At 63.1% G+C, this 18,858-nt stretch overlaps 1 protein-coding gene and 1 non-coding gene across 2 annotated transcripts; both read right to left on the bottom strand.

Moving 5' to 3' along the window:
- Window positions 1–22: 22 nt before the first annotated feature.
- Window positions 23–17,651, bottom strand: EVPL (envoplakin). Its single transcript, XM_053212392.1, has 22 exons — window positions 17,227–17,651; window positions 14,374–14,473; window positions 13,898–14,052; window positions 13,668–13,794; window positions 12,752–12,877; window positions 12,473–12,511; window positions 12,174–12,335; window positions 11,965–12,072; window positions 11,680–11,775; window positions 10,600–10,725; window positions 9,990–10,120; window positions 9,598–9,768; window positions 9,330–9,427; window positions 8,849–9,021; window positions 7,332–7,510; window positions 7,096–7,234; window positions 6,796–6,989; window positions 6,215–6,365; window positions 4,835–4,918; window positions 4,621–4,731; window positions 4,421–4,513; window positions 23–3,738 (listed from the first exon to the last, which is right to left on the bottom strand). The coding sequence occupies exons 1-22, from the start codon at window positions 17,322–17,324 to the stop codon at window positions 292–294; spliced, it is 6,108 nt and encodes a 2,035-aa protein (XP_053068367.1). The 5' UTR covers window positions 17,325–17,651; the 3' UTR covers window positions 23–291.
- On the bottom strand, window positions 6,507–6,650 carry LOC113597061 (U4 spliceosomal RNA). The gene has a single exon (XR_003417913.2). It is a non-coding gene; the product is annotated as a U4 spliceosomal RNA (small nuclear RNA).
- Window positions 17,652–18,858: the final 1,207 nt, after the last annotated feature.

Raw genomic sequence — 18,858 nt, forward strand, 5'->3', positions numbered from 1 at the left:
AAATCCATCCTGCATTCCCAAATGTGAACTAGACGCGGGGAGAACTCATTTATTGGAAGCACTGGGGCAGGGAGGAGGGAGGAGAGACAGATGTGCCGATGGCTGGGTCTGGGGATGGGCTGGGCAGCCAAAGTTGGGGGAGGGGTCCCACACCGCAAACTTCCGAGTAATAGCACAGGTATCAGAGGAAGGACCCACCCCCTTGGATGAGGCTGTTCCCCGGGGCGAGGAGTGCGCGTGTCCCACCCTCCCCCTCACACCCGCTCCCCGGGACCGGACCGCCTGGCCCCCTCAGCGCAGGGGCAGGGAGCGCAGTACTGATGGGGAGGCGGCACGGTAGCAGCGGTACCCCTCCAGGGCAGCTGGGAGCAGAAGCAGGCCACTCAGGGGGTCTCTCCGGCAGCGCCCCATGGCCTCCTTATAGCTCATCCGCTCCTTGGAGATGGGGTCTGTCAAATCCTTCTCATAGCCGGACTCATCCTGCAGAAGCTGGGCCAGCTCCTCGCTGATCATTCCAGAGAGCACCGCCTGCGGGACCGGGATGCGGCCGGTCCTCTTGGGGTCGATGAGCCCCCCAGTCAGGTGCTGCACCTGCAGGTGTGGGAGCACGCTCTCCCGGGGCATCCAGCCCTTCTGGACGGCCTCGCCCACCGACAGCCTCTTCTTGGTGACGGGATCCTCGATGCCCGTGAAGGCCTTCTGGGCGTTGAGCAGCCTCTGCGTGGAGGTGTTCTCGATCAGCCCCCTCTCCATAGCCTTGTGCACGGAGTAGCGCTCCCGGCTGAGGAGGTCTATGATGCCCCCCGTGGCCGCCTGGGCCTCCAGCAGCTTCTGCCCAGTGATGGGGTCCAGCATGTTCTTGGCCACTGCCGTCTTGATGGTGCATTTGTTGTCTGTGGTTGTGTCGTAGATGCCGGCGATGGGGAAGCTGTCATCGCCGAGTCCGAGAGAGAGGCTGGGAGAGAAGAAACCGGTGCCCTGGGGCGCTGGGGAGGCCAGGGGGGACTTGGAGATGATGGAGCCGATGGAGAGTGAGGAGCAGGGCTTGGTCTCCCCTGCCACGAGCAGAGCGAACTCGGAGATGGGGAGGCGGCCGTCCTTGTAGAGATGGTACTCTTCCTTGGAGATGCGCCGACAGCGCAGGGCAGCCTCGATGGAGTACTGCTTCCCGCTCTTGCGGTCCAGGAGCACGGACTCCTCCCCACAGGGGCCCGAGGTGGTGACCTCCTCCCAGTCACACTCGAGCTCCTGTAGCTGAAGGTACTGGCCTCGATCGATGATGCCCCTCTTGTAGGCCTCGTATGGGGACATGTCCTTCCCCGTCTCCGGTTCCAAGATGGAGATCTTGGTGGAAAGGTTGGTCTCTCGCGTCTGGGTCTCCTGGTTGAGCTCCTCCCTGCTCACCTTGGCGTGGAGGTCCCGGAGGGTCCTCTCCTTCTCGTGGATCTGGTCCTTCTCGCGGAGGATGGCCGCCTCGAGCTGCGAGAGCTCCTGGCCCCGCTGGGCGGCCTTCTGCCGCTCGCTCTCCGTCCTCCGGCTGAGCAGCTGCGCCTCCTCCTGCAGATGCAGCACCGTCTGCTGCTTCTGCTTCTCCAGCTCCCGCAGCTCCTGCTGCAGCTGCCTTCGCTCCTGGGCCGCCTGGTCCCGGCCCTTCTGCAGCTCGGCCTCCTCCCGGGCCCGCGTCTTCCTCAGCGCCTGGGCCTTGTCGATGCGCTCCTGCAGGTGCCGCACCTCCTCCTCCCGGCTCTGCCGGGCCGAACGCTCCCTGTTGAGCGCCTCCCACGCCCGGGACCGCTCACCCTCCAGCACCCGGTCCTTCTCCACCCGGATTACCTCCTTGTAGATGGTCTTCTCTTGCGCTTTGGTTGTCTGGAGGACGTCGATCTGGACCCTCAGGTTCTTGCACTCCCGATGCAGCCCCGTCACCCGGGCTTTCTCCTGGTCCAGGTCGTGCCGCAGGGCTTCTGTGGACTTCTCCAGGTCCGGGTCCTTCTCCAGCTTGACCACCTCCTCCATGATGATCTTCTCTTGCGGCACAGGAGGCCGCTCCTCGAGCTCCCGGATCTTCAGGGTCAGCCGCCGCAGCTCCCTCTCCGCGGCCAGCTTCTTGCCCCGGTCCTCCTGGAAGCCGAGCAGGCCCTCCTTCTCCTGCACGCCAGCCTGCAGCTGCTGGACTTCCCGCTCCAGCTGCCGCCGCCGGCCCGCCTCCTCATCCAGGCTCCGGCTCAGCCGGCTGTGGTCCTCGCGGAGCTTCGGGTCCTTCCGGGTGACCACCACCTCCTGCACCACCACCTTCTCCTCGGGCCGCCTCCTCTCCAGCAGCAGGTACTTACTCTGCAGCTCGGAGACCGCATCCTCGGCCGCCCGCCTCTTCTGCGCGGCTTCTCGCACCTCCTGGCGCAGCCGCTCGGCCTCCTTCTCCAGGACGGGGTCCTTCTCGTGGCGCACCACCTCCTTGTTCACCGTCTTGGTCTCCACCTTGGAGCGCTCCCGCTTCCACTCGTCGCGCTCCCCCCGCAGGCGGATGAGCTGCTCCTGGGCCCGCCCGCTGCCGTTGACCAGCTCGTTGAGCTGCGCCTTCAGGTGGTCGATTTCCCGCAGCACCTCGGGGCTCCTCTCGTGTTTCACCACCTCCTGCGTCACCTCCTTGTACTCCACCGCGGGCTTCTGGGCGCGCAGGGCCGCCAGGTCGGGCAGCAGCGCCGCCACCTCCCGCTCCACGCGGCTCCTCTTGCCAGCGGTCTCCTGCAGCTGGGCCCTGAGCCTCGCCATCTCCTGCTGCGTCTCCGGAGCCACCTGGAAGGTCTCGTGGACGCGCTCCTGGAGCTCCACTTTGGGCTTCTGCTTCTCCGCCGCACCGTGCCTTCCCCGCAGCTCCTCCAGCTCCCGCGCCAGGGTCGCGTTCTCGCTCCGGGTCTCCTCGAGGAGGCTCCTCAGCCTCGCCGCCTCTTCGAGAAGGCCCGGGTCCCGCTCCACCTTCTTCACCTCCTTCACGATCACCTTGGGCTCCACGGCGCCGATTGCCCGCTCCAGCTCTTCGAGACGAGCCCGCAGCTTGGCCACGGCCTCCTCGGCGCCCTTCCTCCGCACGGTGTCCTCTTCCAGCTGCAGCCTCAGGGCCTGGGCCGCCTTGAGCATCTCCAGGTCCTTCTCCACCTTGACCACCTCTTTCACCACAACCTTCTCCTTCACGTTCGGCTCCTTCTTCTCCAGGGCCAGCAGCTCCTTCTTGAGCTCCTCCAGCCGGACCGAGACGGTGGCGTTCTGTCCCCGCAGGTGCTGGATCTCGCGGCCGAGCTGGGCCGCCTGGCTGTCCAGGTCAGGGTCCCTCTCGATCTGGGTGACCTCCTTGGTCAGCAGGTGGGGCTGCATGGCCCTCCTCTTGCTCTCCAGCTGGACCACCTGCTGGGCCACTGCCTCCAGGTCCGCCTGCAGGCTGGCCCGCTTCTTGCCCTCATCCTCCACCTGGGACTTCACCCTGGACAGGTCGCTCTCCAGCTGGGGGTCCCGGTAGAACTCCACCACTTCCTTCTCTTCTAGCCTCTCCGAGGGCCGCTGGGTCCTCAGCTGCAGCAGCCGGTTCCTCTGTTCCTCCAGCTCATGCTGCACCTGAGCTACCCGCTTCCTCTCCTCCTCCAGCTGGGACTTCAGGGCCTCGGAATCCTTCCCTGCTCGGGCTGGGCCCTCAGACCCCTGCCGTGCATCATGGGTCACCTGGATATCCTCACTGAGCTCCTTCTGCAGAGGGAGAGGAGGAAGGAAAGAGTCTTGGTGGGGAGGTGGGCTGGGGGGGGGAGGGATGAGCCCCATTTCTATCACCCCCACTGCACCCTGAGATCAGAGAACCCTCCCTGCTTCCTGAGGCTTCTGGTAGGTTCCGAGAGCAGGAGTTGCAGACCTTGGACGCAGGATTTTGAGAGGACCCCTCAGCCCCATGATGCAAGGCAGTGTTCGGGAGGAATCTGCACCAGAATGTGCAAACAGGACAGGGTCTCCTTTCCAAGCCTCTGCCCCTCCCCTTCCAGCCAGGCTCCCGGGTATGGGCCCACGCTCCTCTGGGGGTGTCGGTGTAGGAGAAAGATGGCAAGTTCCTCAGCCAGACACCAAGAGCCATGGAAGGCTTCTGTCTCCCAGGGATGGAGACTTAGGTGGCCTCTTGCCCCTTGCGGCTGGTCCTGAGCTAAAGACTTCGTGGGGATTTTCTCCTGTCCCCACTGGCAGACTGCCCAGTGGCTAAGCTGTGACTGCATTGAATGACATCTCCAGGGCCTGACTCTGAGACGGTTACCAGCCTGGAAGAGCCGCTGGGGAGAGAACCGGGGAAGGTAGAGAGCTGTACCCCTCAGGCCGCCGAGCCTGCCATGTCCGTGACCAGCCCAGGCTGCCTCGCACAGGGATGGAGTGGGCGCTGTCCCCGTACCTTCTCGAGCATCCTTCTGGCAAACTCCAGCTGGCGCAGCTGCTGCTGGCATGCAGCTGCCACCTCCGTGTAGGCCTTTGTCAAGTTCTTCTCCTAGAGACGGGGAGCAGGGAGGGAGAGGGAGGACAGGGTCAGCTCCAGCTGTAGAGCTGGCAGGGCTGGCGCCGAGGGACACTGAGCCTCGCCGGGTCCCATCGCACCTGGGCCTGGATGCTCTCCTGCAGGGGAGCTACTCGGGGTCTCTTGGGGGCTGACCCTGCCTGAGTGGTCTCCAGGGAGCAGCGGTAGGTATCTGCCTGCAACGCGTAGTCCTGAACAGGGAGGGAAGGACAATAGGCTGATGGTCAGTGGGGGAGACAGGGGATGGGAGAGCAGAGGACTGGCAGAGGGAGGGGAGGTAAGTGAGGTGCTTACCTGGAGGGCTGCCTGCAGGTCCTGGGAGAGGCGGGACGCCATGGCCCTGTCCTGCTCTCGGCCCTGGATCTCCTGCTGTAGCCTCTGCCAGGGAGAAAGCGGGAGTCGAGGGAGGTCGGCAAACACCATTCAGCCAGGCCCTCCTCCGGGGCCTCAGGCAGCCAGCACGCTCCAGGGGCCGCAGGGGCAGGAGTTCACCTGGGAAACTGCCCTTTCCGGGAATTCTTCCTTCCTCTTTTTGGGAGAATCCCTTCCTTCTGCCCAGTGCCCCTCAGAGTCACGTTCTAGCCCAGGGGCCTTCACCCTGTGACCCACCTAGAGAGCTTGTTGAAACAGAGATTGAGGGCCCCCCTCCAGAGGTCATGACTGAGCAGAGCTGGGTTGGGGCCTGAGAATTTGCACGCCTAACTGTCTCCATGATGCTGGTGCTCCAGGTCCAGGGACCTGAGGACCACCGCTCCATCTGAATCGTTCCTAACCTTGGCCGCCCCTTTTCTTCACTTGGGGAACTTTTTAAAAAGTGCTGATGTGGGGCACCCGGGTGGCTCGGCCAGTTAATTGTCTGACTCCTGATTTCGGCTCAGGTCATGCATGATCTCACGGTTCGTGAGATCGAGCCCCGAGTCTGGCTCACGTGCTGTCTGCTTGAGATTCACTCTCTCTGTTCTTACTTCCATGCACACACGCAGGCTCTCTCGCTCCCTCAAAATAAATAAATGAACTTAAAACAACAAAAAAAAAGTACCGACGTTCTGGTCCCGGCGATTCCAATTTAATCAGTCTGGAGTGGGGTTCTGGGACAGGGATGTTTTAAAAGCCCCCTGGGTGATTCTAATCTCCAGCCAGGTCTAAGAATCTCTGTCCCAAGCCACCTGCCCGACCTTATACCCCTTTGCTTTCTCCCTAGACACTGTCATTCCTCCTGCAGCCCCAGGCCCTTGTCTTCCAGACCACTTGCCCTGACCCCCCTGTGTCCTGCCAGGGGCTCCCACGGGGCTCTGGCTCTCCACCAGAGCCCTCGCCAGCAAGGTGGTCTGCAAGGCACTGGCCTCCCCCACCAGACTGGCTGTGCCCGTCGCCTCTGGTTCATTGCCAGTGCATAGCAGGGGACTGGCAAGTAGGAGGAAGAGGATGAGGGAGGAGCTGGAACCCCCAGGAGCGTAGAGCTCGCTGCCGACCTCATACCAGATGGCGCTGGGCTTGCCGTTTCTGTGGGCCAGGCGGAGCGAGTGTTTAGGGTGGGGGTGACCCCAGCAGGGGCCTGAGCTCTGAGGTCTCTTAGAACGCTGGCCACTAGGGGGCCACACGCATGCGGGCGGCTCTCCCTGTGGGGAGGGCCCCCAGAGAGGCTGGAGGTGGCCTGCGGTCCCAGCTCCTCACCTTCTGCGCCTGCAGCTTGTAGGCCACCTGGCTGGGCCCATCGCTGGGCCGCACCTGGTTGTGGGGCAGGTGCTCCAGCCAGAAGCTCAGGTTGTCCCTGCAGTTCTTGAACCGCTGGTAGGTGAGGCTGGCGTCCTGCAACATCTTCTCCCTGCAGGAGGAGGAGGCCCGGAGCAGAGGTGACAGCTACCCTCTGGGGACAGGTGAGGGGTGCACAGAGGAGACTGGTGGGTGCCTTCCTCCCTGGGACGGGTCAGAAGGCCCTATTCTGGGCCTATGCTGGAGCTGGGCATTCAGGGAAGGCCCAGACAGTCTCTGCCAGGGAGGTAGGCAGGCTCGCCCTGGGAGACGGGTGCTGTTATTATCCCATTTTAATTAGCAATAATCGCGCCTCGGGTAAACCTCATTAGCTACGATACCGCCCCTGTGCAAAGCTGGTTATTATCCCGTTTTAGAGTTGAGGAAACCCAGCCTCAGAGAGGTGAAGTCACCAGTCCAAGGTCACACAGCTAGGTGGCAGCAGCCACTGCTGTGCACTGGGAGGGGGGCGTGCCTCGAGCCTTAACAGCCCAGCCACTCACCGCAGGTCCAGCTGGTCCCCCACAGCGTGGTAGCGGTCGGTGAGGGCCCTCGCCTGGCGCTGCTGGTGAGGCAGATCTTGGCAGAACTCGCGGAAGCTGTTCTGCAGGGTGCTGCACGCATGCTCGGTGGCCTTCAGCTCGCGGTGCAGCCCCAGCACGCAGGCCTGCTGTTCCAGCAGCTCCCTCCGCAGGCGCTGGGGAGGAGGGGACATGGCGCCATGCACCCTCGTGGCTCCATGAGTCACCACGCCCACCCCCCCACCGCCCGCAAATGCTCAGCAAGGCCACCCGGGCCCTCACCTGCAGCTCGCTGACCCTCTCCTGCAGCGCGCCTGGGCTGGCAGGGAGAGGGGCCTCCTGTGCCACAGAAGATTCCAAGCCTCGGATGACCCTCTCCGTGTCCTGGATCTGCCGCTCCAGACCCAGGGCAGCTCTGGCTCTGTGTCAAGGGGGCCCCATGTCAGGAGCTCCCAGGGCCACACGCACCCCAATGGCACCACCCAGCAGTCCCCCTTCCCAGTCCCCGGAGCACTCACTTCTCCCCGTAGAGGTTGCAGAGAACCTGAACATCACTGTACTTGTTCTTGACGCTGTTGAGGACCACAGGCAGGTGCAGGGCCACGGGGCCCACGGGCTGGCCAGACAGAAATGCTTCACACTCCTGCTGGGCTGCCTCCTTCTCTGCTCCCAGGCTCTGCAGCCGCTGGGCTGTGCCCTGGGGTGGGGTGGGGCGGGGCGGGGTGGGGCAGGGTCAGAGGTCTCCTTCCAGAAGGGCCCACCCAACCCTGCCCACAAGGCCTCAGAGCATGGTGGGTATGAGCCTGGGCTGAGGCCAGAGATCAGGGATCAGTCCTGGCCCCCAGAATCCCCCTGTGGATGACCTTGGGCCTGTCAACCTCCCTGAGCCCCAGTGTCTTCATCTGCAGAAAGACTGATGGGAGGAGGCAGCACGACCCTGTGGGTGTCACTGCGCCATTCACAAAACGGTTCCCTGCCCGGTCGCCCAGGTCAGGCGGCAAAGCCCTAGCTCTGTCCACATGGGTTATTCTGTTCCTCCTCAGCCACTCACTGTCTACCTTTGGCCTAAGTGCGCTTCCTAGGGCCCCCAGCACCCCTAACGTGGGAGACGTGGTTGCTTCAGGACTTGAGGACCCAGTTGGGGGCTGCCATGTCCCCATGCAGTCATAACTGGTGACTCAGGTGTAAAGGCCCGGCCCCCTGTCAGCCCCAGAGCCTCAGGCGGCGGGGGGATCTGTGTTGAGGCTGCATTCTGCCCCCTGCCCGCTCCGCTGTCCCCCCATGACGTCCCCTCAGAGTCAAGACCCAGTCTTCAACACCTCCCGCGCATCCTGTCCCAGCCCTGGAGCCCTCCTGTCCCCACCGGCCCTCTGAGCATCTCACACCTCCGGTACAAGGTGGAGTGGAGACCAGCTGTTTGCATGGGGACATGGGCCAACGAGATTCAAAAATTTAGAAACCAAACCCCAGCACTGTATTGAACAGAAACTGGTCGGCAAGGACATAACTCAAACCACCACCCCCTTCCTCCCTGCCCCATGGGGAGGGGCTGCTTTCACTGTTAGCGCTCAGAGGACTGTCCTTTTGTGATGGAGTTTACACACTGCAACCTCTCCTGGGGAGGCTCTCCCACCTGCCTCCAGGAGGAAGCCCAGGCTTCCTTGCTGCTCTTGGGACCCTCGCTGGAACACCTCCCAGGTGCAGGGTCCAGGGCCTTTACCCTGGGCCCTGCCCTTCTAGAACCTTCCTTGGGCCTGACGTCATCCCTGGGACAACCAGATGCATGGGTATCACTGTGTCTGTTTTCAGTGGCGAGGAAATCAGAGCCCAGAGAGGTTAAGTGATTTGCCAAGATCACAAAGCTGGTCAGCGGAGGAGCCACAGTGGGAGTCAGCTTGTCTTGAACCCTGGACTGTCCGCTTCCTGCCTCTGCCTTGGGTCCCTGCGGCTGCGCGCACACTCGCCTCACCTTTAGTTCGTGCGCCCCCAGGGGAGGGGTTGTTCTTATCCCTGTTGTCCTCGCTCATCCACCCACCTTGTGGCTTTGGATGCGGCCCTCCAGGTCCTCCAGTGGTGCGGTGCGGCTCAGTGGGGCCCGGGCCCAGGCCAGCACCTGCCTCTCTATTTGCCCTAGGTCTCCATCCAGTCGGGTCATCTGTGTCAGGAGCTTCTGGGCCTGTGGGTCTTCTGGGGCTGAGCCAGCGGGAGCTGGGGACATAGAGTTCCTGTAAGGGTCCAGGGCCTACCTGCCCTCTGCCCATCTGCCTGAGGAGCTCTTTCCTGGTGCCCCCATAGCATCCTGTGTGGGGAAGGGAGGGAGGCAGGTGGGTAGGGCCTAACTGGGGGAAGGATCATGCTCCCTCGGGGATTGCCAACCCAAGAGATGGAACCCCCCCAGCAGAAGTCCCTAATCCAGGGTCCCCCCCTTCCCATCACAACTCCCCCGACAGCGACCAAAGTAGGAATCTACTCCTTCTCTCCCAACAATCCCCAAGTCTCTGGCCAGCCCTCAGTACCCTGCTGGCCAGTCTGTAAGGGCTGTGTAGTGCTGGCCGTCAGGTGGCTCTGGACTGTGGCCAATTTCTGCTTCAGGGCCTGCAGCTCCAAGGCCAGCCTAGAACAAGGGGGAGATCAGAGAGGGACGTCTCTCCTCTCTCTCTGAACGCCCCCCCCCCCCCAACTCCGCCCCAGGAGCCACTGCTCCAGGTGAAGGGCAAACACCACAGGACCTGGTCTGGGCCCACAGCCTGCCTCCTGCCCCCGAGTATCCCCAGGCGGACCCACTTGGAGGCCCTGGCCACGGCTTCAGGGTCCGGAGCCGGGATGCAGAAGCAGGCGGCTGGAGCACGTTTGGTCTCCCCACCTGGGCCTTGCACGACCCAGGTGTGCTGGTCGGTGTTGTCCATCAACACATACCGCTCACCCCGCAGCAGCTGCACCTGGAGGACAGGGCAGGTGGGGCTCGTGTTGGCTCAGGGGCAGGGGGAACTGAGGCCAAGATGGAGTCGGGGCTGGGTACACGAGCTGGGGTAGGGGCAGGGACAGGCCAGAGGCAGGGCAGGGCTTGGAGGACAGAGGGCTGAGGCAGGGTGGGGATGGGTGGGAGCGGAGGCAATGGTGGGACTGGAGGAGGCAGGGCTGCGGCTGGGCGGGCAGAGCCTGTACTTGAGTCCCAGTCGCAGATGCTGTCCACGTGCAGAGGCTGCTGGGGGGGGTTCCTGCGTTGCTGCAGAGGGGCCACCTGATGGCTCCGCCGCTGCAGGTCCCCAACGGTCTTCTCAGCGACAGCCAGCTGCTTCTTCTCTGCCTGTGGGGTCCCAGGCTGCACTTGAGGCCTGCCCCGTACTGCCCACCCCCACCATGAGAGCCAAGGGGCCTTCATGAAAACAGGGTCTCTAAGTCAGGAAAGTAAAAGAAGGCCCTCCAAGGGGCCCAGGATCCTGGGGTCTGCTGGTTGGGGTGGGGCGGGGCGGGGTGGGGGGCTGCTCAGCATCACCCAGGCCTCTAGAGTAGGGGCTGGGGTGAGCGGGTGGGGGGGGGGGGCGGCGCACAGATCTCTCCCAGGCGGTCTCTGTCACATTGCAGGTGAGGAAACTGAGGCCCAGAGGTGGAAAGGGCTTGCTGGTAACAGAACAGCCCCTTCCTACTAGAGCAGACCCCTTTCTCCTCCCCACCCAGGGTGGGCTCAGGACTGGAATAAGTCCCTGGAGAAGGGTGAGACCTAGACGCAAGGGCCAGCCCCATCCCCTGGAGCGGGGTGTAGGTGGTCTGGTGGGGCTCGCTCACCTCCAGCTGTTGTAGCAGCTCTGTGGGGGCGCCAGGGGGCCCCCCAGGGGCAGGGCTGTACTGGGTGTCCAGGCTGGAGTTCAGCTTTGCCAGGGTTTGGCTGACGGAGTCGGCCTCTTCCTGGAACTGAGGTCGTGGGTAGTCAGGGGGAGAGCTCTGCCCACCAACCCTGCACTGGCCCCTGCACCGTCGGCCTTTCTACCCAGGCCGTGCGGCTTTTTTAACCGGAGAGTTCTGCAAATGGGCGTTTCTGGCTCACTGGGCTTGTTTCAGGGTTATGAAACACCGTGGCTTCTGTGCTTCCTGTCCAGATGGAGTGGGGCTCTCCTGCTTACTCCAGTACCTGCTGTCGTCCTGGCTGGAACCTGGGGTGGGTGCCCCCAAGTGGAAGCTAGGAGTGTGCTTTACAAAGAAATTCCTGGGGGCACCTGGGGGCACCTGGGTGCCTCTGTCGATTAAGCATCCGACTCTTGACTTCGGCTCAGGTCCTGATCTCATGGTTCGTGGGATCGAGCCCCGCTTCGGGCTCTGCACTCACATCACGGAGCCTGCTTGGGATTCTCTCTCTCTCTCTCTCTCTCTGCCCCCCTCCCACTCATGCATGCTTGCTCTCTCTCTCTCAAAATAAGTAAACTTAAAAAAAAAAAAAAAGAAACATCCTGCAGTTGGGTGATATTGTGGAATTCTTGTCCGTGTGATAATGGTATGGCAGTTATGTAGGAAAACATTTTTAAAAAGGAAGGAAAACCCCTTTGGCTTATGTCCCTCTCAAAGTATATGAAACATCACTTGTGATTTATGCAGAAGAGTAAGATTTTAACTAATTTATTTAGTTTGCCTTTGAGAACCAACCCCTTCTCCACCCCCCGGCCCCCAGGAGCCACCTCGCCCTGTTGTGAATGTTTGCGTGACCTCATTTTCCCTCTGGGACCCAGTCACGATGACACAGCTCTGCCGTTTTTATGAGGTGCCTTGTCTCCCTCCGTGTGAGCGTGTCCTGTGACGTTCTGCGCCCAGGGTCCCGGTGGCCGCCCGCCCCTGTCTCCTCCGGCCCCCACCCAGCCCCGCGCACCGGCTCACCTGGCGATACGTCTCCACATGCTGCAGCTGGCTCTCCTGGCAAATGCACAGGTTCAGAAAGTTCTGCCACGCCATCTTCAGGGCCTCCTGGTGGGTCTGGGGACAGCAACACCCAGCCCTCGGACCGCGCCCGCCCTGCTCTGTGCCCCCATCCACTGCCCGCTCGGCCGGCCCCACCCTGGGCCGTGTCTCCCTCTCCCCAGCCTCCCTGGGGAGCCCCCGGAGGTGGCGGCCAGCCGCAGCGAGCGGGCGGCCCTGAGACCACGGCATCTCTGTCCCTCGCACCTGGATGGGCCCCACAGCCGGGTGCCCCAGCTCCACCATGCGCTCCCCGTCGTCCTCTAGCTGGTTCACGCTCTGCTCCTGGCTCAGCAGCTCGTGCTGCTTGAAGTGCTGGGGGAAGAGTCCGGAGCATCAGTGACAGGGAGGGGGGGGACGGGACGGGACGGGATGTCCGCGTGCCCCCTCCCCCAGCCCCCCACTCTGCCGCCGACCTCGTACTCCCGCCGCACGCCCTCGGGGTCCGCCATGAGGTCACTCCAGTCCTGCTGCAGGATGCCCTGCTGCTGCTGGGCCAGGGCGTTCAGCTGGCGCGTGCAGCCCTGCAGGTGCGTGTACAGGCTGCCCAGGCTCTGCCCGCGCCACGAGGCCGCCTTCTGTGCTCCGCGGGACGTGGCGGGGGAAGGGGGGTAGCAAGGGGCGCCGTCAGGCTGTGCCCGGAAACGCTGGCCCCGGGAAGGGTGCAGGGGGCCAGGCCCAGCCCTCTCCCTGTCCACCCAGCCCTTCCGCTCACCAGGAGGTCCCGGTATTGGCTCCGGATGGTAGCTGCATCCTGCTTCACCAAGGGGGGAGACAGAGCAGGCTCAGCAAGAGGCGGCATGCAGGGGAGATTGTACCCCTTGTCCTGGGCCCACTGTGCCCCCCCCACCTCCATCCCTTGCCCCAGAGGGCCCGCCAGGCCACTTAGGCTAGGATGGGAGAAAAGGGAGGGGAGGGGAGGGGAGGGGAGGGGAGGGGAGGGGAGGGGAGGGGAGGGGAGGGGAGGGGCCAGGCAGGGATGTATATCCCCCACCTGCCCGATGAGGTTCCGCAGCTGCTGCCCATAGGCCTCGATCTCCTTCTGCAGGATGTTGTGCTCGGCAATCTGCTCTTCCAGCTGGGCCATGCCGGGTCCGTACCGGCCCTCGCGCACCTGCTTCTGCAGAAGGAGCTGGGGGTTCAGCTCAGCCGCAGGGCGCCAGCCCTCCCACACCCTCCCCGCGTCCCCGTGCGGAGGAGCGGAGTCGGTCGTTTGGGCAGAGGGTGGACAGGCCCGCAGAGCAGCCCAGGTGAACGGCAGGCGGCTCACCCCGGGGGACATGCTGCCCTCTGGTGGCCCTGGCTGAGCGTCATCATGACTGCAGTCCCCGATGCCTACTGGTCCCCAGAATGCAGAGCTCGGCCGCTAAAATGTCTTCCTGCCCCTCCCTGCCTCCTTACCTGCCCTGGCCTCGGTACCTCCCGCCTACACACCTGTCGCTAGGCTCTGGGACCCTGCGACACCTGCGACACCCGCGACACCCATGCCCTCCCCACTGTCCCTTCATTGTCATCAGGCACCGTTGTGTTGTGATATCAAGGCACGGTTCCCCACCCAATGCTCAGGGTGACACGCCCATGACCTGGCTCTGCCTGCCTCCCCAGAAAACCCCGCTTCCCACCCCACCCCAGGCTGGAGCCTCCTTTTCTTCTTTCTGGAATGTCCTCTCACCATTTCACCCCAGCCTAACTGAACCCTCCCACCTCTTCACACACCCCTTCCTGCAGGAAGCCTTCCCTGGCTGCGCACGGTCCCCTGCGAGCTCTCCCTTCCCAGACCCTCCCAGGTGCAAGCACTCAGCAGGCCCCCCCCACCGCCCCCCGATGACACAGAGCTCTGTGATTTCCGGTTGGGTCAGCTGTGATTTTGAGCTCCCTGAGGTGTCTCCGACATTGGGGATGACCCTGACCTGTTTCTGCTCCAGCACCCGTGCCCAGTCGATTCTGGGCCCCACGGCGGGGGGCAGCACCATCTTCTCGTACAGGGCGCGGTACTCGGCACACGCCTGGGTCACCCGCTCGTGCAGCTGCTTGATGCTACGAAGGAGGGGGGCCGGCAGGTCAGGGCTGGGCCTGGGGCTCCCCTGGAGCCCCGACGCTTCCGTTCTCCAGCCCCGGCCCCGGCTGCCACCCCACTCACTCCTTCTCGATCTCCTCGGCCTGCGGGTGCTTGAGCCGCCGGGCCTTGTCTACGTCCAGGAAGAGGTCCTTCAGCAGCACCTCGGCCTCCTTCAGGCTGCGGCCCACCTCCTGCCGGTGCTTCAGGGCCTGGTCCTGCTCGCCGTGCACTCGGTCCTGCGGGCGTGGGACCACATCCTCGCTGCCCATCATCACCCCTGCCCCGAGCCCCATTCTCGCATTCCCATCTGCCGACCTCAGTGCCCACACCAGTGGAGGGCCAGGCCCAGGGCATCTGTGGGGCAGGTGCAAAGACTGGGGGGAGCCCCTTTGACCCTCCCAAGTTGGAAGTCCAACAGAGAAGCAGAGTGGAGCCCTCTCTCCCACTGTGTTTGGGGAACGACCAGAGAAGGCCAAGGGTGGTCTGTCCCACCTTCACCGCCTGCACTCCAGATGCTCCAGGGAGCCTCCCTTGCCCCCTCACCCCTGCAGCCTTACCTGCTGCAGTTTCTTCTGGGTCTCCAGGATGTCCCTCTCCACCTGGTCGGCATTGGCCTGCATGCGGGAGATGAGCAGGGCCAGCTCCTGGGTGGCAGCCCTGGGGTGGGGGTGGGGACAGAGAGCAGCCTGGTTGGAAAAGAGCCACCTGCATGGGGTCCACCTGTGTGGGGTCCCCTGTGTCCCTCGGCCCTATTCTTCTCTGCAGCCAGGCTCCCTGCCCAGAAGGGCGGCTTCCAAGACGTGGGGTCTCTGGTCTCTCTCTGCAGGAGGTTCTGGGAGATTCCCAGTCCTGAAGGTCGGAGAGCACTGTCCCCACATGAGGGTTCAGAGAATGGGGGTCTCCAGTGTGTCTGGCACAAGGGAGCAGGCCAACATCACTGTCCTGGCAGTGAGTTCCTAACCCCACCCAGCTCCCTGCCTCTCACTTGGGAGTGAATCATACCTCAGCCGCTAAGGCCCGAGACAGCATGGCTGGGCTTTGGGAGGGGCAGTGGGCTGGCTGGGGGTAGGGGAGCGGCCGCATGTCCCCCACCCCAACCTCCTCCCACCCCAGCCCTGTCTCCCCCTCACACCCTGGGCTTTGCCTATGCCCAGGCTAATAACCATCTGGAGGAGCCACACAGCACTGGGGCAGGGGGAGGCATAGAGATTGTGCGGACACTTCAACATCCCCAGATTAAGGGGATTTAAGCCTAGATTAGGACCTGACTTGCTCTAGGTCGCACAGCAAGGAGCAGAGTATAAGCCTGATCTGGCTCCCCAGAGTCCTTTGCACGGGGCACTTGCTGTGTGCCTGAGCTCACGCTCTGCGGCCTAGAGGGTCAAGCAAACCTAGTAAAAGGTAGAGTCGTCCAAGCCTCATAAGCACAGCACCCTGTGAGGTCACAGCCCTGGGGAAGGGGAAGGCTTCAGGGAGCTGGCCTTGAATTAGGGATCAAAGGATGAACCCCCACCCCTGGCTGCCCCAACAGAGGGATGGTGCCAGAAAGAACTCTGGGCAGGGGCAGCTGGGTGGCTCATTTGGCTAAGCATTCAACTCTTTCAAAAAAAAAATGTTAATGTTTATTTTTGAGAGAGAGAGAGTGAGTGGGGTAGGGGCAGAGAAAGAGGGAGACACAGAATCCAGAGCAGGCTCCAGGCTCCGAGCTGTCAGCACAGAGCCTGACGCGGGGCTCGAACCCACGAACCGTGAGATCATGACCCGAGCCAAAGTCGGACGCTTAACCGACTGGGCCACCCAGGCACCCCTAGGATCCAACTCTTGATTTTGGCTCAGGTCATGATCTCACAGTTCAGTTCCTGAGATTGAGCCCCGAGTTGGGCTCTGCACTGATCTCAAAGAGCCTGCTTGGGATTCTCTCTCTCTGCCTCTCCCCTGCTCACGAGTGCTCTCTCTCAAAATAAATAAACATTTTTAAAAAATGAAAGAACTGTGGACCAAACAGCCTGGGTATGATCACTTTCCAGAGCTATACTGCTGTGTGGCTTTGGGCAAGTTGCTTAAACTCTCTGTGCCCGAAGTGCCTCGTTTGTAAAGTGGGGCTTCACTACTATCTACATCACAGTGTTTCTGTGTTAGGAGGATGAATCCACCTGAAGCAGCCAGTGTGCAGCCTGTGTAGTCGGCATCCAGCTAGGTCTTATCCCACTAGAATATAGGCACCACAAAGTTAAGGACCTGTTGGTTCTGTGTAAGGTGGCATCCTCAGTGCCTAGAACAGTCCTGGCACACAGTAGGTGCTCAATAAACGTGTCAAAGGACTAGACTGCACATGAGGGGAACAATGAGCCCTGTGTGGGGCGACTGCAGCCAGAGCCAACTGAGCTGTGTAGACAGAGCCGCCAGCTGCCCCAGGCTAGGAATGCGCTGCCCGGGAGCCTGGCTGGGGACAGGGGGCTGTGGGTCCTGCCTGAGCCCCGGGTCACCTGTCTTCAGGCCTGGCCTCCTGGGAGGGCTGCTCCCATCGGGAGGAGCACACTCCACCCTGGGCAGGGCCCAGGAGCCCCAAAGGACAGATCACTGCAGTGAGAGTCCTAACTGCTGTCTTTCCTGTCTGCCCAGAAGCCCAGCCTCAGTGTCATCACCCTGATCCCTATCAGGGTAATGAGCCTTTCATCTCCACTCCCATCTGCCACCTCCACCCTGCAGAGGGGGCTGACGGCCAGTGAGAGGGAAGAACGAGAAGGGAGCAGCCAAGTCTGTCTGCGGACCACGGGGCTGTCGAGAGGCAGGCCGGGCCGGGCAGGGAGCTGGGGCTGCAGAGGGAGGCTCTGAGGATGTCCCGGGCCTTCTGGCCCTCCCCTTTCCCTGCGGCACCCTCTCCTCACACCCCAACACTGTAACAAAACTCAAGGCCCCAGGTGGGAGCCTGGAGAGGAAAGCTACAGCTTGGACCCAGTAGCACAACAGCCCCGCCTCCCTGCGCCAGGCACCCAGCCTCCCTTCTCCGCCTCCGTCCCTCTGCCCACCCTGTACCCAGGTTCCAAGGGTCAGCCCAGCCCAAGCAGAGCCGTGAGGGCAGAGCCACGGACAGGGAGCCAGGCACTCGGGTCTCCCAGCACCCCCCGGGGCCCTCCTCATCCATCGTGTCTCCTGCAGAGCACCCCAGCCATGGCCCTCAGGCCCCTTGGAGAATGTGGGAGCCCCAGGCCGTCCCTGGCCTCCTGCTAGGACTGGAGCTGTCTGGGCAAGGGAGAGAGTCCACTCCCGGGGCCCTTTGGCCTCGGGACACTAAATGCCAGCACTGGGCTGGTCCTGAGCTCCGGGCGGGCTGCCATTTGCAGGTGGAAATGGGAGCACCTGGGCCGGGCACCACCCCGCTCCAGCCCGCTGCCCCGGGCCCCACTTACCGGCTGTGCTTGCTAGGGGAGCCCTTGGGAGAGACCTTGGCCGGGGAGCCCTTAGGGGACCCCTTTCCCTGGGAGCCTTTGTTCAGACCCTTGAACATGGTTGTAAAGGCAGGTGCCGCTCAGGCTGGGCTCGGCCGGTGCAGGCGGGTGGCAGGCAGCGGGCGTGTGTCCTCGCTGGCTGCTCAGCTGGGCTCTGGCGAGGTGGGGTGGCCAGGCACCGAGAAGGCAGTTTCTGGGAGGCCCCTCCCCGCAGGTGAGGCGGCGAGCGGACGCCGGGCCGGGGCTGCCACGCATGCACCCACACTGCCCACACTCAGCTGCTCCTGCACAACCAGTTTGGGAGGAAGAGGCACAGCCCAGAGGGCGGGGCGCCCGAGCCTGCCTGACTCCCAGAGGTTTGGACTTGTTACACCCACACGCCCAGAGGCAAGCGGCAGAGATCGCATCCAGGCAGGCGGGGAAATAGCCGGGCCCAGGAGGGACAGGGTTGCGGGCAGACAGAGGCTCGCGCATGCTCAAAGACAGGGGCCGGGCCTCGCAGCTCGGGCTGGGGGTTGATAAACACCTCCAGGCGATACAGGGCACCTGGCTATCGGGCTATCGGGCACGCCCCCACCCACAGCTCTTACCCCACCGGCCAGGGGCGGCTGGCCTCTGCTCTGTGCTCTCCACCACCACGATGGGGCAACCAGGGGGCATTCACCCCAGACAACTGGCGCAAGGTACATTTTTAAAAGCGGGCACCACCCAGTTGGCTCCCCAGAGGACACCCACAGTCCCGCTGCCCGGTCTTCCTGGCTGGCTCAGTGTCATCCTGTCTGTCCGTGGCCCTGGGGCCAGAGGCAGTAGGACATAACATCGCTGGGATCCTCCAAAGAGTCCGAGACCAGCTCCAGAGGGGCTGGGGCGCCCCTCCCCCAAGAACCCCCAGCATTAGCCTTCAGGTGCTGTTGAGCCTAGGGTCCGGCTGAGCCCCTTGGGAAGCTACTAGACTTGGGTTTTCCTGACTACCTCTCCTCACCTGGTCCCCCAGAAGTGGTCCCTGGTGGCTTTTTCTCAAGACAGGTGGAGTGGTGGACAGCCGTACCAGTTTCATGGCCTCTTCCTCACACTGAGTGCCAGGGAGGCCATCTCGGTGGCCGCCTTCTCCCACGGTGCCCCCTCTATTGCCAGCCACTCATTTCACTGGCCCGCCGAGAAGAACCCTTCCGCGGCTCTAGAGCCACTCCCTGGAACCATTACAGTTTCGGTGGAGGAAGGGCTGGGGCAGTAGCAAAAGGGAGGGAGGCAGTCGTGCTGGGTTTGGAGGCCTGGGACCTCCCGGCAGGCCCAGCTGAGGGCAGAAAACACCCAGAGAAGAAAGAAGGATCCCTCCGACTGGAGACGGCAGGGACAGAGCTGAGACCGGCCGTGTGCGCCGGGAGGACGGAAAAGGTTTGAGTCCCTTTGGGCAGCATCTCATGGACAAGCCACCGAACTTGGTCCTGGGGAGGGGACACAGCAGTCACCCATCCTGGAGGGGCAGGGGCTGAGGGGGGCAGCAGGGGTGGGGAGGGCACCAAGGAGCCTTGACAGAGCAAGTAGCAGTAGGGGAGCAGAGTGGTCTCCAAAGTCCTGTTCCCAGTTGAACGT

This window comes from Acinonyx jubatus, chromosome E1 (assembly GCF_027475565.1).
Source record: "Acinonyx jubatus isolate Ajub_Pintada_27869175 chromosome E1, VMU_Ajub_asm_v1.0, whole genome shotgun sequence".
Lineage (NCBI taxonomy): Eukaryota > Metazoa > Chordata > Mammalia > Carnivora > Felidae > Acinonyx > Acinonyx jubatus.

What these genes read in the sequence shown, in the direction of transcription:
- EVPL (XM_053212392.1), bottom strand. Translation starts at nt 17,324, where the DNA reads ATGTTCAAGGGTCTGAACAAAGGCTCCCAGGGAAAGGGGTCCCCTAAG. An exon ending in GCCAATACCGGGACCTCCTG is followed by an intron (nt 12,336 to 12,472) that starts GTGAGCGGAAGG and finishes CGCGGAGCACAG; the next exon opens with AAGGCGGCCTCGTGGCGCGG. An exon ending in AGAGGGTCAGCGAGCTGCAG is followed by an intron (nt 6,990 to 7,095) that starts GTGAGGGCCCGG and finishes CCTCCTCCCCAG; the next exon opens with CGCCTGCGGAGGGAGCTGCT.